The 13,693-nt window shown below is 55.3% G+C and overlaps 2 protein-coding genes across 2 annotated transcripts; one reads left to right on the top strand and one right to left on the bottom strand.

Annotated features, from left to right (window-relative positions):
• Positions 1-118: 118 nt before the first annotated feature.
• Positions 119-2,147, top strand: CTAM01_03450 (TFIIH p62 subunit domain-containing protein; the record flags this gene model as incomplete). Its single annotated transcript, XM_060519485.1, has 2 exons — positions 119-260; positions 313-2,147. 2 exons carry the CDS (start codon positions 119-121, stop codon positions 2,145-2,147), a joined length of 1,977 nt encoding a protein of 658 aa, XP_060385691.1.
• Positions 2,148-2,756: 609 nt separating this feature from the next.
• CTAM01_03451 (Mus7/MMS22 family protein) lies at positions 2,757-13,203 on the bottom strand (the record flags this gene model as incomplete). The annotated part of the gene is made up of 6 exons (XM_060519486.1): positions 2,757-5,745; positions 6,350-7,409; positions 7,462-7,639; positions 7,882-8,049; positions 8,101-8,285; positions 8,337-13,203. 6 exons carry the CDS (start codon positions 13,201-13,203, stop codon positions 2,757-2,759), a joined length of 9,447 nt encoding a protein of 3,148 aa, XP_060385692.1.
• Positions 13,204-13,693: the final 490 nt, after the last annotated feature.

A 13,693-nucleotide genomic window follows, 5' to 3' on the forward strand; every position in this document is an offset into this window, starting at 1 on the left:
AGTTCATTCGAGGCAAGAAGGCAGTTCACATTGAGGTGGCTTGGCAGGGTGGTGACGAAGTGAAGGTCTCAACGTTATGCTTCGCAGCAGCTTCTAAGCACATTATATAAAACTGAAGATGGCGATACCGTCAGGTCGTACGGCCTTCAAGAAGAAGGATGGTGTCTTGACCTTGACGCCGGATCAACAGTCCGTCATCTGGACTCCAGCACCTGGGAATGGCCCGCCTACGGTCTCCCTGGTCATTGCTAATATCTCAAGTGAGCTTCCGTCACACGAGACAGTACTATGCATGACTGACTTGGGCCACAGATTTGCAACAGACACCAGACAGCGCAGCAAAGGTTATGCTCAAAATCTTTGAGAAGCCTCCAGATGCAACAGAACAAGTGCCCTACCTCTTCCACTTCACATCACCAGAAGCCAGGTCTGAGGCCAACGCCATCAAGGACCTGCTCTCGAGGCTGTTGGCCGATATCCGCTCCGGCGATCCCAATGTCCCCAAACCCTCCGGCAACTCAACCCCGAACGCGGCCAACGGCGCAAATGGTGCCAACGGTGGTGGCGGCGGCGCTGGCGGCGGCTCGTCCATGGCGTTCGCCAGCTCCGCCAACGCGAAGCCCAACAGCGCTCGCTGGTTCGACGACGCCCAGCTCAAGGGTGACATTGAGCTGCAGCAGTCCCTTATGAAGAAGGACCGCACTCTACACCAGACGTACATGGACGCGCGCGCGACCAAGCCCGAATCGATATCGGACGCGGCCTTTAACGCCCAGTTCTGGTCGACGCGCACAAACTTGCTGCGTGCCCACGCCATCGAGGTGAACCAGCAAAAGGGCGCGTACAATGTCCTCCCCGCGATAAAGCCGCGGCTGGAGAACGACGTGCTCAAGCTCGACATCACCGTCGAGATGGTCCAGCTCATCATGGCGCAGCACCCGCTCGTCAAGCGGCTCTACGACGAAAACGTGCCCAAGGTCCCCGAGAGCGAGTTCTGGTCCCGCTTCTTCCTCAGCAAGCTCTTCCGCACGCTGAAGGGAGATAGGATCACGGACGAGAGAAAGGAGGGCATCAAGCGCGACGCGCTGTTTGACGCCCACGATGCCAGCGAGAACACGACAATGTTCCAGCGCAAGAGCATGGCGCAGAGCGTGCCGCACATCATTGACGTCCACGGCAACGAGGAGAACCAGGGCGGCTTCCGGAGCGGAAACCAAAAGGATGTCGAGATGCGCCCGCGCAAAAATGTGCCTATTGTAAATACCCTCAACAGTCTCAGCGAGCGTATGCTCGCCAACGTGGCCCCCTCGGACCGCGATACCGGCGCCGAGGCCGAAGAAGACTCGACGTGGGCGGAGATTGCCCTCCGCGACCTGCGCGGCGACGCAAAGGAGAACAAAATCATACTCAACATCAAGGAGCAGAACCGCTTCTTTGCGAAAAAGGACGAGGCCAAATCCGCAAACGCACTCGCTTTCGCCAAGCAGAACCCCTCGGACGTCCTCTTTGACATCCAGACCGACCTCGAGACCATTGAGACGGACGGCGCGGGCGGCCTCAACCTCCGCGCGGGCATCGGCATCGTCGACGACAGCGACAGTGACGATGGAGGATCGCGGCGCCCGCCCCACGTCGGCTCACGCGCCGCGCGCAAAGCCGCAGGCGACGACATCATGAAGGGCATCCGGCAGCGCCGCGCGCAAAAGTACGGCGACACGGCGGCGGACGAGTCCCGCCCCATGGGCCTGCCCGTCGAGGTCGCGGAGCGGTGCCAGCTGACGCACGCCACGACGGTCGAGTTCCTGCACCAGTTCTGGAACGCGTTTCTGTCGGGCGACCCGGACCGCGCCAACGAGCTGCAGTACCTCGTCGAGTCCCTCAAGCGCTCGGCCGAGCGTATCCACGCCGTCGCCGATGAGGCGGAGAAGACGCGCGACGACATCATCCGGGCCAAGAAGAAGGAGATCATGGATCACTACAAGGCGACGGGGAAGAAGATTCGCGGGTGGCGGCCTGAGCATGAAAAAGGTGGCAGGAAGGCCGTGCTGGCGATTATGCAGCCGACGCTCGAGGCGCTGAAGAGGGCGCAGGGGGATTATCAGCGGGCTCTTGCTGCTGAGGGGGTTCAGCTTTCCACCGAGGCCTGAAGATTGCACTTGAGGTGAGAAAAGTCTGGGACGGAGAGAGAATCGGGGTCGGGTTGTATAAGAGACATCAAAATGCGAAACCATCAGGAGCTTTATTCAGGAATAAGCAAACCACATCGAGCCATACACGCTTCTTACTAAATGTTCATTGGGCACAAAAGTCGTGTCGAATCACACCTTATGCTGTCTCGTAAATCGCGAAGAAGGGCCAACTCAGCTAATTTTTTTTATCAAAACCCCATCTCATGAGGGTGGTAATTCATAGCCCATCTCTCGCTAGTCCCTTATTTTTTACTCGGCAAGTCTTTGGGATGCTACCTGACTACCTGATCGTAGATGGCGTGTGTCCTCTCAATGATAATACATAATTCACCACTCACTTCCTTTCCCCCCTTTCTATAGCCCACGATGGGGATGTCCTCAAAGGAAACTCTTTCCCACCACACAACAAAAATCGTACAAATTCGCCTGAAAGACCACCCCCGTCCCATCCATTTCTCTGATGATGGTTCCAAGTCAAGGGTGGGAGATTTGCCTTCAGCGAAGCCAGAATGACATTACAAAGAAGACGAACAGAGAATAACAGTCAAAACCCGAACCCAGCGTTCTTCAAGCAACAGCCTGCCGCACCCTGGCCTCCTCAGCATCCGTCGATGTCGGCAGCACACCGAAGCCCATACCCTTCCTCTTCTGGCTATTCTTGGCCCGGACATCGCCGTACTTCTCGTCGAAGCGACGGATGCTCTTCAAGCTGTCCATGTCCTCGCTGACGCTGGCGGCGATCATTTTGAGCGCTTTATCAAAATGATGTTTCGCAAGCGTGCGTTTGGGAGGGAACACGTAGGGTTCCGGGCCGGTGTGCCGCGCCGCCACCTCGCTCTCCTCCTGGACGGCCGTCATGGCGGCCGCGACGCAGAGGTTCTTGAGGTCAGAGCCGGAGTAGAGCACCGTCTTCCGCGCGACGTCGTCGACGTCGACCGAGGCGTCGAGCGTCTCGCCCTTGAGGAGGATGCGGAGGATAGAGGCGCGGTCGGCCCTGAGGGGCAGGTCGACGAGGATCTTGCGCGGCAGCCGGCGGAGCACGGCGTCGTCGAGGTCAAAGGGCCGGTTGGTGGCGACCATGATGAAGGCTTTGGTGTCGCTCATGCCGTCCCACTCGCGCAGGAACTGGTTGATGGTCTCGCGGTGCGCGGCGCGATTCCGCTGCCCGCGGGCGGCGAGTAGGGCGTCGGCCTCGTCGATGAAGATGACGAGCGGGCTCAGCTTCTTGGCGAGCGAGAAGAGGGCGCGCACGTTCTTCTCGCTCTGGCCGACGTACATGTCGTTGATGCTGGCGCCGCTGACCTCGAGCATGTTGGCGCCGCTCTCCTTGGCAACGGCCTTGGCTAGCAGCGTCTTGCCGGTGCCGGGCGGGCCGTAGAGGAGGCAGCCCGGTATCCTGTCGGTGGCGAGGACGCCGTATGTGAAGGCTTCAGGGCGGACGAGCGACAGCGAGGTCAGGAGCTTGAGGTTGTTCTTGGTCTCCGCGTCGGCGTGGACGTCGGCAAACGTCGTCTTGATCTCGCTGCTGTTGACGAGACCGCTGAGGAGCTTCTTCTCGTAGTCGTTGTAGTTGCCGGACACGCGGAGGCGTTCGGGTTCGGGCTTCTGCATGTCGGCAGACGAGCTCGCGCCGGCAGAGGAGGGTTTGGAGCGCGTCGGCCGGTCCTGGGTGCGGTGCAGCTGCGCGGTGCTGTAGCTGCTGGACTCGACGACGTCGAAGAGAACCCTCCATGACTCGTCGGGGCGGACGGTGCCCTCGCAGGCGTAGAAGAGGCGGGTTATGTGGTATACGTCGGAAAGGGGGAGGATGGAGGTTGCCAGAACGCGGGGGATGAGCGAGACCTCCATATAAGAGCCGTGTGTGTCATCCAAGAGGAACTGCGGCGGCGAGGACTTTGACACGCCGACGATGCGCAGTTTACTCGTGTCTCGCGTTTGGCCAGAAATGCTCTTCAGCATATGCTGGATGTTTCGCAGGTTCTCTTGCAAGAAGTCATTGGCCTCGTAAATCTTCTTGATGTTTGCAGCGTCGGTGATCCGCTGGAAGTTCAGGGGCAAAGGGATCAAACACTCCTCTGCCGCGATCTCCTTGAGCGTCGATGCGTACTGCTCCGAAGGGTTCTCGTTGGATGAGGTGCCCACCAGGGTCACTCTCTTTCCAGCGCGCCACATGGTGTCTACGATGGTCCGAAGTCGACCGATGAGCAGCGCACCCTCGAGCGTCATGTTGAGCTCGACGAAGTCGTCCACGTGAATGATCAGGTTGCGATCCGGCTTCGACGTCATCTTCGTAGCCGAGTTGGCAATCTCCTCGAGAACGGCGTTGATCTTCAGGTTTTCCCATCGATCGACAGAAGGAAGGATGTAGTCCTTGGGGCCTTCTTTGATCTTTTGCAGTTCGTTGTCCATTGGGTTGCCGTAACCGCCATCCACCCCGTGATCTCGAAGGTTGACCCATGCCGCTTCGATCTCGCCGGAAAGATCCTCGTCGTTGGGCTTGGACGGCTCCTCGTTCTTGACGAGACGTCCGTTCATCTCGGCAGACCGATATCCCAGCATAGAGATCGAGCCGCGCGAGTAGGCACAGTCCTGCCCGATGTAGTCGCCGACAAGCATCGCCAGCTCCTGCGCATCGAGGTGAATCAAATCGGCTTCCGCGCATGACGCAACGTGCTTCATGAGCTTCTTGGTATGGCTTCGGCCGGTGTAGTTCGGGATGTTGACGACAGTAAGCGGTCTCTTGAGCTCCCTGCCTGCGGCACTTGCGTCCGGCTGCAGAGAAAGCTCCGCGCACACAGCCGTGACGACTTCGCCGCGGATTCGGGGGTCGAATAACCTCAGTCCGTCACGTCGCAGCTTCGGCCGTCCCTCTTCGATGTATTGCTCGACAAGCGATTGCAGTACGCTGTCTGGATCTTGTGTTGGATCGGCGTCCGTCGTTGCTCTGGTGTGTTGCGACAAAAGGTTCGAGAGGACGAATTTGTTCGAGTATCGAAGCATGTCTGCGAATTCGGTGGTCGGCAGCGGCTCGCGGGAGTTCTGCAGGTTGTTCGAAGATCGCATCTCGTCAATGGAGAGACTCAGCCACTGCGATGCCTCAGCAAGGAGGCGGCTCCTCCTCTCAATGGCTTCGAGATTGCCCCGGCGCAGCGCATCTTGCAACTTCGCTTCGCTCCAAGACGCATGGCTGAAGACGAGATCCAAATCTTTCCAGAGCAGATCGTGCCAGCGGGCGCCCATGTATCGATGGTGCCACAGGTCGTTCGTGAGGGTGTTGATGCGGTTTTCGGGATCGTACAGCGACACGCTGTTGTCGAGGAAGCTCTGCGGCAGCTTCACCGGTGGCAGCTCGTCAGCGGCCCGCGGCCTTGAGAGGCGCGCTCTCGCAGAGGCGAACGCGCCGCCTCTCGACCTCCGAAAAGCCGACTCCGCCGTGACCGACTCAGTCTTGCTTATGCTGCCATCTTTGCTTCTACTGCCGTCCTCTTGCTCGCCGGCCGGTTTGTCTGGTGGTTTGCCGTCTTCTGCGCCGCCTTCGGACGGGCTCTTCCGCAACCTAAAGGACGGGTGGAAATGTCGACACTGGCTGCGATGAGCGACCGAAAGCGCTAACCTCGATGTAACGGAGACTCTTGAGGCTGATGCAAGGGCCCGAGGCCCTATTGCATACATTCGGAAGGACAATGAGCAAAATGCCAGCAATTGGCGGTGTCGTTGCGTGTCAAAAGAGACCTTGTTTGCTTTCGAGCTGTTGAAGCCGGTACCATGCTTAGTGAGAACGGCGGAATCTCGGCAGAGTCTTCACCGACGCTCACCGAAAGTCCCACACCGAAGTATGTAAATCGTAATAAGATCATTCACGATGGATCCTGGACCCAGCCGTAGATGACTCAGCGTAGGTAATTCAATGAAATTAAAGATACGGCGATGAAGATTATTTTTGAATCCTTGGTAGATAGCTGTGGGCATAATGGTATGTACTTGTTTCTGGGGGTAAGGATTGGACACTGCTCTACGACAGATACCTTTCTCAGAATATGACGTCCTCCCCGAAATCTACTTCCTCAGTATCAGCTGGCAACTCCTTCACCCTCGTCCACCACTCATGCCAGTTCCGCATTTGATCTAGCAGACTCGTCGTCAATTCTTGCATGTCCCACTTAGGCCGTAGTGATCCAATCCCAGACTGCGTTGAAGGTGTGCCACGGTTGTGTGGTGATACCGTTAACAATGGTCCTGTCGTGACCCAATTCCTACTGATGTCGTTTCCTATATGCTCTGACCAGGTCAGAACCGTGGTGTCCTGGATCGTGAAGATCTCATTGAGAGTTCTGAGTCGGCGAAACAGCCCCGATGCGGCTATGAAAGGGGTTTCTTGGTTTTCAAGATACTCTTGCGTCCCTTGGGCGAGCAGGCTGAACCAATGTAACATCGACATAACGTTGTCCCAGCCTCGAGGTTCTGTAACCATGAATGAGAACGCTTCAAGAGAAGGCTGAAATGCGTTGAGGAGCCAAGTGATGCGTCGGAGCACATGAACATGCTCAGGACTAAGCATGCTCCGTCCTAGGGCGTTTGCCCACGCCAATGTGGTGGTGACCAAGGCAGCAATGCACCCCATATTGTCTTCGCTGACTTGACGAGGAATAGGTGACGATTTTATTGCCAGTCCAAGCGCGTCGCATAAAACATCGAGCATCGCGTAGGCCTCGACATTAGATAGGGTGGCATGCAGCACCGCGGGAAGCATCTTGCTGAGAACGAACGACATGATGGCATCATTTTCCAAAGCCCCTTTTAGGAGGACAACCTCATGCGGCAGTCGGCCACGCTGAAGAGCCCCCTTGAAGTTATTGAGCAAGAAGTGGAATAACGTACTAGGGACTCTGGGGTCGCCTTCCGCAAGCTTGAATCCGTATGACTGGATCAACGCTGCTTGTAATTGCGGGTCCTGCATCGGTGGCGAATACTCCTTGCTCACTTCCAAAAAGAACTTTTGTACGGGACAGATGTCTGAACCATGAGCCTTGATGAGGGAAATGATGTTGCGGACGAACTTGATATAGCTTGGGTGTTGTAATTCGTCTGCGGTCATGATTTGAAGGTCAGCCCGCATTTGGATCATGACGGCATTAAGCACTCTCTCGAACTCCGACCGCATATTCTTCTTGGAGGCAGCGTCGGCTGTGTGTAAAGATTTCCGCATCCAAGATGCCGCGTCTGAGCATAGTCAGTCATCCGTGCCACGAAGTCAACTTGCGCAAATACTCACACTCAAAAAAGTCACGGTTGGCCGCGTAGCCTGGGTTGACGACAAGACCTGCTTTGTCCGGAATGAAAGGATAGCCCTGCCGCTGGAGCTGCTGTCCAAACCGGTTCTCAAATCTCAAGCAGTGACTCGGCTGTATGATGACCATGAGCCACAACAGCAAAAGGCTTCCTCCAATATCCTGTGTCATGTTAGTTGTATTCATGGATCACGCGCCAGTCGCGTTTCTTACCTCCAGATTAATGGTTGCTCCCTTCTGCGCGACAACGGAAAGGAAGAGTGGAAGGTATTGTCGTTGTTCGCAGTCAAGCTTGCTTGGCGCTTTCCCGAATAGCCCATATTTAGTAGGTTTAAAAACCTGCGAGAGTGCCTAGGAATAGTAAGCGATCGATTGGCTCTTTGAATCAACTCAGACCAACTCACCATCATTCCGCAGCGTACGAAAAGACCAATCATCATGCCAGATACCACGACGGATTGCTCAACACAGGATGTTGACACGCCTGAATTGCCAGGTTTACCGCGCGATTGATTTGACAAGAGACAGCGTGCTGCTGAAAGGAATGCAGCAGCCAATTCGCGGTCCAGCATCTAGAAAGGTGTCAGACACGTAAACGAAGAAATAGTATGAGCATGACTTACCAGGATAGCATCCTCGGACTCCAAAGTCCGAGAGGCCATACTGTCTTGACTATCATCTGCTTCGTTGAAGACCGACTCGATTCGGCCAAGAAGACGTTCCAGTGTGGTCATAGAGGCTTGGAGAAGCGTGGACGGGAAGTCTGCTGGCAAAGTAGAGAAATGCTGGAAGACTTGCTGTAATTGATCTGCGAATGTTGTTAGTTCAAGTACGCTGAACGTCTAGCAGGTTATCTTACAAGGGCTAGAGGCAAGCCTTGCCAACTCCAAACTACTCGCATACTGCACAACCTCCATTGAGGACTTGACTGAGAACAGCATGATCTCCATGGTTGCAGCTTTGTTTGTAGCCACAATGGAGTTCATCAGGTCCTCGCTGACATTATTGCTATCATCCTTAGACAGTGCTAAGAACTGCTGTTGGATATCTGCTGCGGCAGAGTTGTACTGGTCCAACAGCTGCTTGAAGACATTGGCCTGCCAGCTAGCCAGCGGGTTGAATGACGCGGCGGACTCTTCGTGTACAACAAATCTTGCCAGTTGATTCCAGGCCCGCAGGTTAATAAGACAGGCTTCCTTATGAGAGCTAGCGGGAATGACTAATTTCTCCAGATTGTGGATGCCGGGACGAAGATCAGGTGGCGCTGCCCAGAACAGAGTACATAAGAGATCATGATGGTTCCTGAGAGCGGCTAAGTCATTCTGGTGAACGTCTTGTTCTTTAGAATATTGCCGGTCGTGGTTTGGCAGTGTGCGAGCGACCAAATTCCGAATGTCGTTGATTGCCCCATTTTGTCTCAGCCTCTTGATGGCTAGTGCCACGAGTTTGAGGAATATGTGGAAACACCTATCCTCAGGCTCGACAAGGAGAGAAGGCTCAAGATGAAGGCTGTCTAGGAAACGAGCTGAGCGGAAGGCTTCTTCGTTGCGCAGATGAGATAAGTTCTGCGAGCCAAAGAAGTCGAAGATGGTACCGATGATACCGCTGCTTTTCTGCCAACCCCATTGATCGACCAGATAGTGGCATCTGGACACTAGTGCCCGGCAGTAGTCGTTGAAGCTTGGAGACTGGCGGGGATTGTCGCGGTATAGTTGGAAGACGCGTTTGAGGACTTGCTGGGGCAAGTTCCACCCTTCCAGGGGAACCAGGTGTCTCCTATCGGAAACGACCACACCATTATCGTCAAATTCGCACAAGGGTAGGAGCGTGAACATCTTCTTCCAAAGATTCTCAAACTCTTGGGAGTCCATGCCATGAATGACACTTGGTTGTATCATGCACGAGTATGTAACGTCCCAGAATGTCATCCTAGGAATCCGAAGATATTCTAGGGCCTTTATGAGAACTACCCAAGCGTGTGCTACGAACTTGTCGGAGCGAATGCCACGCTCGCGGTATCTTAAGGTCTGAAGATCATCGTAGAGTTGCGTAACGTCATCCAGGCCAATGCCGAGTAGCGATCGGACCAGTGTTTCTGCAGTTTTTCTGAGAAGCGCCTCCATAGCAAAGCTCTCTGTCATCAGCGCCGGACTTTTTTGACAGAGGCGGACGGCGTAAGAGACAACGAGGAATACATTCGACAACACGTCAGCCAGTTCCCGACGTTGAGCTAAGTCACTGACATCTTCAGATTCGAAGCGCGTCAAGAAAGACTTGACCACATCAGACACCCGAGCGATGAATGAGGCAGCATCGGCATCGTTGGTGAAGCTCATCGCTTTTTGGACGTAGTCCAGAACAAATCTTGCCGCTGCTTTGCCATTGAGTGTGACTTTTGCAGACAGCGATGGCCTGAGAATTTGCTCGAGGATCCCGTCCATCACGATGCCGAACTCGGACGAGACTTGCTCGGTCCATGAGTCCCATCGAAGGACCATTTCACCAAGGCTGTAAGAAATTCGGGGTCGATAATTCCACACCTTCTCGGGAAACTGGTCATACGCTATTGAGCTGACCCGTCCACTGCCTATGAGTGTTGTCTCGTGAAAGAAGACCCCGCGGTCCAGGGGGAAAATATCAAAGTGCTGTGTATAGTGTGTGCCAAAAGGACCAAGACCAAGAAGCTGATTATCGTTGAACGCGGCTTTGGGCGTTTCGACGGGAGTTATCAACTCTATGGTAGGCATGGGGTCATCTGCGTGGCGGAAATGGGCGGCCGTTACATCGATCTGGATTGGCTGTACAGGCTTTCTCGGGCGCTTCAGTATGGGCCTCTTGACTGCTGCAGGCTCAGGAGAGCCTCCAGCAGCAAGGCTGTGCCCTGATACTTCTGATGATGTGTCATCTAAGAAAGAATCCAAGTGCGCACTTCTCGATGACAGCGACTGCGAGTGATTACGCTTGAAAAGAGCATCGAGAGCTCGCTTCTTTGCTTGGAAACCGACTCTACCCGGTTGCTGGGTCAAATCCGTTTCAAGCTGAGCCGGCCTATTTCGGGTATCTTGCGTCTGCTGGCTTGTGACCGAATTACTTCTCGACATTTGCCTTATCCGAGAGTGCGCCTCCGGCAAAGGCGTCAAAGGCGTTGAGGTCTCACGACGGAGTTCATCAGACTGCGTGGCGCTGCGGGCTTTTGGAGAGGATACAGCACCACGAGAGAAGACATTTGATGGCAGTTGAGTCAGTGGGTGTCTTCCACTTGACCCTGTGGGCCTAGGTTTCTTCGTCTGCAATCCAGATCGAGGTCGAATCTTGCCTCCTTTCCACTGTTGGAGCACTCTGCCGGCATCTACATTGTCCTTCCGCGTGGCTAGGCGTATGCTCTTGTGTGTAGGACTGGATCGTCCCATGTGTCGCTTGCTGTGAGCTGCTCGAGCCGCAATCTTCAGAAACTTCGGCGCATCTGGTTCGATGACATCCAGAATGCTCAACCTTGGAGGTTTCGCTCGGGCCACAGCTCGAGTGTTGCTCAAAGTAGATTTGCGACTTTTAGAGAAAGGATCGAGGCGGGAAGCTCCAGAAGTTCGGAGTGCGCTTTTCGGCGGTCGCCCGCGTTTCTTGGGTTGGGTGCTTGATAGACGGTCGTTCTTTTTCTGCCTTTTGGCGGGTTGTCGAAAGTCTTTCAAAGTCAATTGACGTTTTCTGCTTGGTAGCATATGGTCAACCTGGTCTTCTTCAACGACGGAGCCACCGTCGTCGTCGTCACTGATTTCCGTGACCTCAGATCTCTCGAAAGGCAACACAGTCTGGATATTGTGAGAAGGACGTGTAGGCGTCTGCGTAGTGACCACATCGTCGTCTGAGTCATCGAAGAGAAACGCTGCTGCCGTAGATGATGCCGAGCGACCTATCCGTCGGACAGCCACGCCTCGTCTTGGACCCTTCTCAGGGGAGTCATCGGGGCGTTGGTACTGAGTAGGCTTGGGACGGTTTGCCTGTTGGTCGAGCCTAAGCCAGGATGCCGGAAGGACACCTCGCATTCTCTTTGCAATCGCCGCGCCGACCTCCTCGCGACCATCATCCCGAGCCTCCGACTCCTCTCCTGAACTGCTCTGCGCATCAACATCTCCGGATCCATTGTCTTCTTCCACATCGGACATGTCTGCCACGGTCAGGTCGAAGACTGGCGGTTCCCTTTCGACCGAAATTCGCCCCCGGAGCTCAGGAGCAGACAACATGTTGCCATCCACGATAGGCAGGTCATCGCCCTCAGAAAATACCGTTTCGGCGTTGCTCTCTGTAGGCAATGATGTAGGATCAATCAAATGGTTGATCACAGTAGTTTGTACTTCAGGCGATGAAGACGGCGAAGAAAGCATGCCGTAAATCTCATCATACTGCTGAAACTGCGGACGCGAGGGCGCATTTGGGGCTGCCGTCTGCGTCACCACAGCCTTGGTCGCAGTGCCTTTCCCGCGCTTTCGCTTTTTGGCAGATCGGTTTGCCAGCAGGTCGCGGTGAATCTTGTCAAGAGATGGCAAATCGTCGACATCGGAGAAGCTGGTATTATCCGTATCTCCCTGACTTGGTTGGCTACTCGGTCCGCCGCGGTGCTTGGGGGATGATGTTCGGAGGGGTGAATCGGAGAGGGACGACATCAGCTGAGGACTAGAGCTCAGCGGGATATCCAGGCCGTTGAACTGGCTCTCGTCTGTGGTTCCGTTTGGCGCATCAGCTGTGGGTTCTTGGCTATCATCCTCAAAATCCTTCTCCTGGGAATCCTCCTCCGGCCGTTGACGTCTCGGGGCTGGCTCTGTGGGCATTCTGATCGGCCGGATGCCGTGTGACTTGAGAGCCTTGCTGTACTGGGCATTCTCAATGAGGTATGGGTGTTCCTGGATGGGTTTTCTTGGTCTGAACGAGCGTTCATACCGCACAGCGACTTGTCGAGCAACCTCCTCGTCCCTGTTGGAGCTTTCCACCCGCTGAATAGCTGCCGGCCTCGGCTGCTTCCTCGACTGGGTCGGCGCCGGAGAAGCAACAGAAGAGGCTGCCGAGGAGGTGGATAAAGGCCTCGGGGGCGAAGTGTTGCCATCGTTAGACTGCTCAACTGGAGCTGCCACCTCTGCCTCCGGGCTAGAACTAGCAAAGAGCTGAGCAGCCAATCGTCTCTGTCGGCTCTGTTGACTGGGTTGTGAAGAGGCCGCCAGAGACTTTTTAGGAGGTGGAAGGCTTTCGGTATCGTTCTCGGCGGGGAACTCAGGTTCAGGAGCAGTGATTCTAACATAGCTCGTCGAAACGGTATCATCGCCAGCCAGGGGATCGGGAGAGTCGTCGCGGTCGTTGGGAAGATACCTGGTCCTCATTTTGGTCGTAGGTGCCACTACTTGGGCTGCCGGTTCGTCCAAGTCCAAGTTGAAGGGGTCGTCCAGCTCATCCACATCTGGCACCGAAGACAGCGGCGAAGAGGGCGGCTCTCCGTCAATAGGCTTAGACACCTCATGGTGGCGGTCCGTTGCTACACGATCTGTAGTCGCGTCTGCCGGCGTATCCTGTGACGATTCAGGAACATCCCATATGCTCTTTCGGACATCTTTCGTGTGCAAAGTATCGGAGGTGGGTTTCGAAGGTGGTTCGGGGTTCGGCAGCGACTCAAGATCCTGGCTATCGAAGTCGAGTTCGTCGTCCGAGTCTGGGACCTCGCCCAGTTCTTTCCAGTTTGCCATGACATAAAGCGTTCATCATAAAAAAGTACACATCGTAAAGTATGAAGCAGCGAAGGGCTTCTAGGAAAGGTTGGGTGGCCAAAATTTCGGCTCGTCTTGTTTGATGCGGAAAGCGGTAGTGCTCTCATTACCTAAGGTAGTCGTACCCAGGCGAGGTGCAAATAATCCGATTGTTGAAGCAGACGCGTTCAGGCGGTCGCTGAGCGCGTCTGGTGGGGTACACGCTGTCGCACGCGGTGGCACGGGGGCGGGAAACCACTTTAGTCGATTGAGTGTGCGCACAGGCCCCGGCCTGTACCGAATTTTGGGTGACCGACCGCGACCTCTGGGTTCACGCTACCTGAGCTATCCCGGGTGCATCATCGATGATTACATCACAGCCGCCGCCTACCTTATTGTCAATTGCAAGATTGAGCTCCCTATCGTGGCATGATAATCGTGCCTGAAGGATTCGCTCCATAACTCGACTATTCCAGGCCATTCAAGACCT

Source organism: Colletotrichum tamarilloi (genome assembly GCF_030869305.1).
Source record: "Colletotrichum tamarilloi strain Tom-12 chromosome Unknown Scaffold_8.1, whole genome shotgun sequence".
NCBI lineage: Eukaryota > Fungi > Ascomycota > Sordariomycetes > Glomerellales > Glomerellaceae > Colletotrichum > Colletotrichum tamarilloi.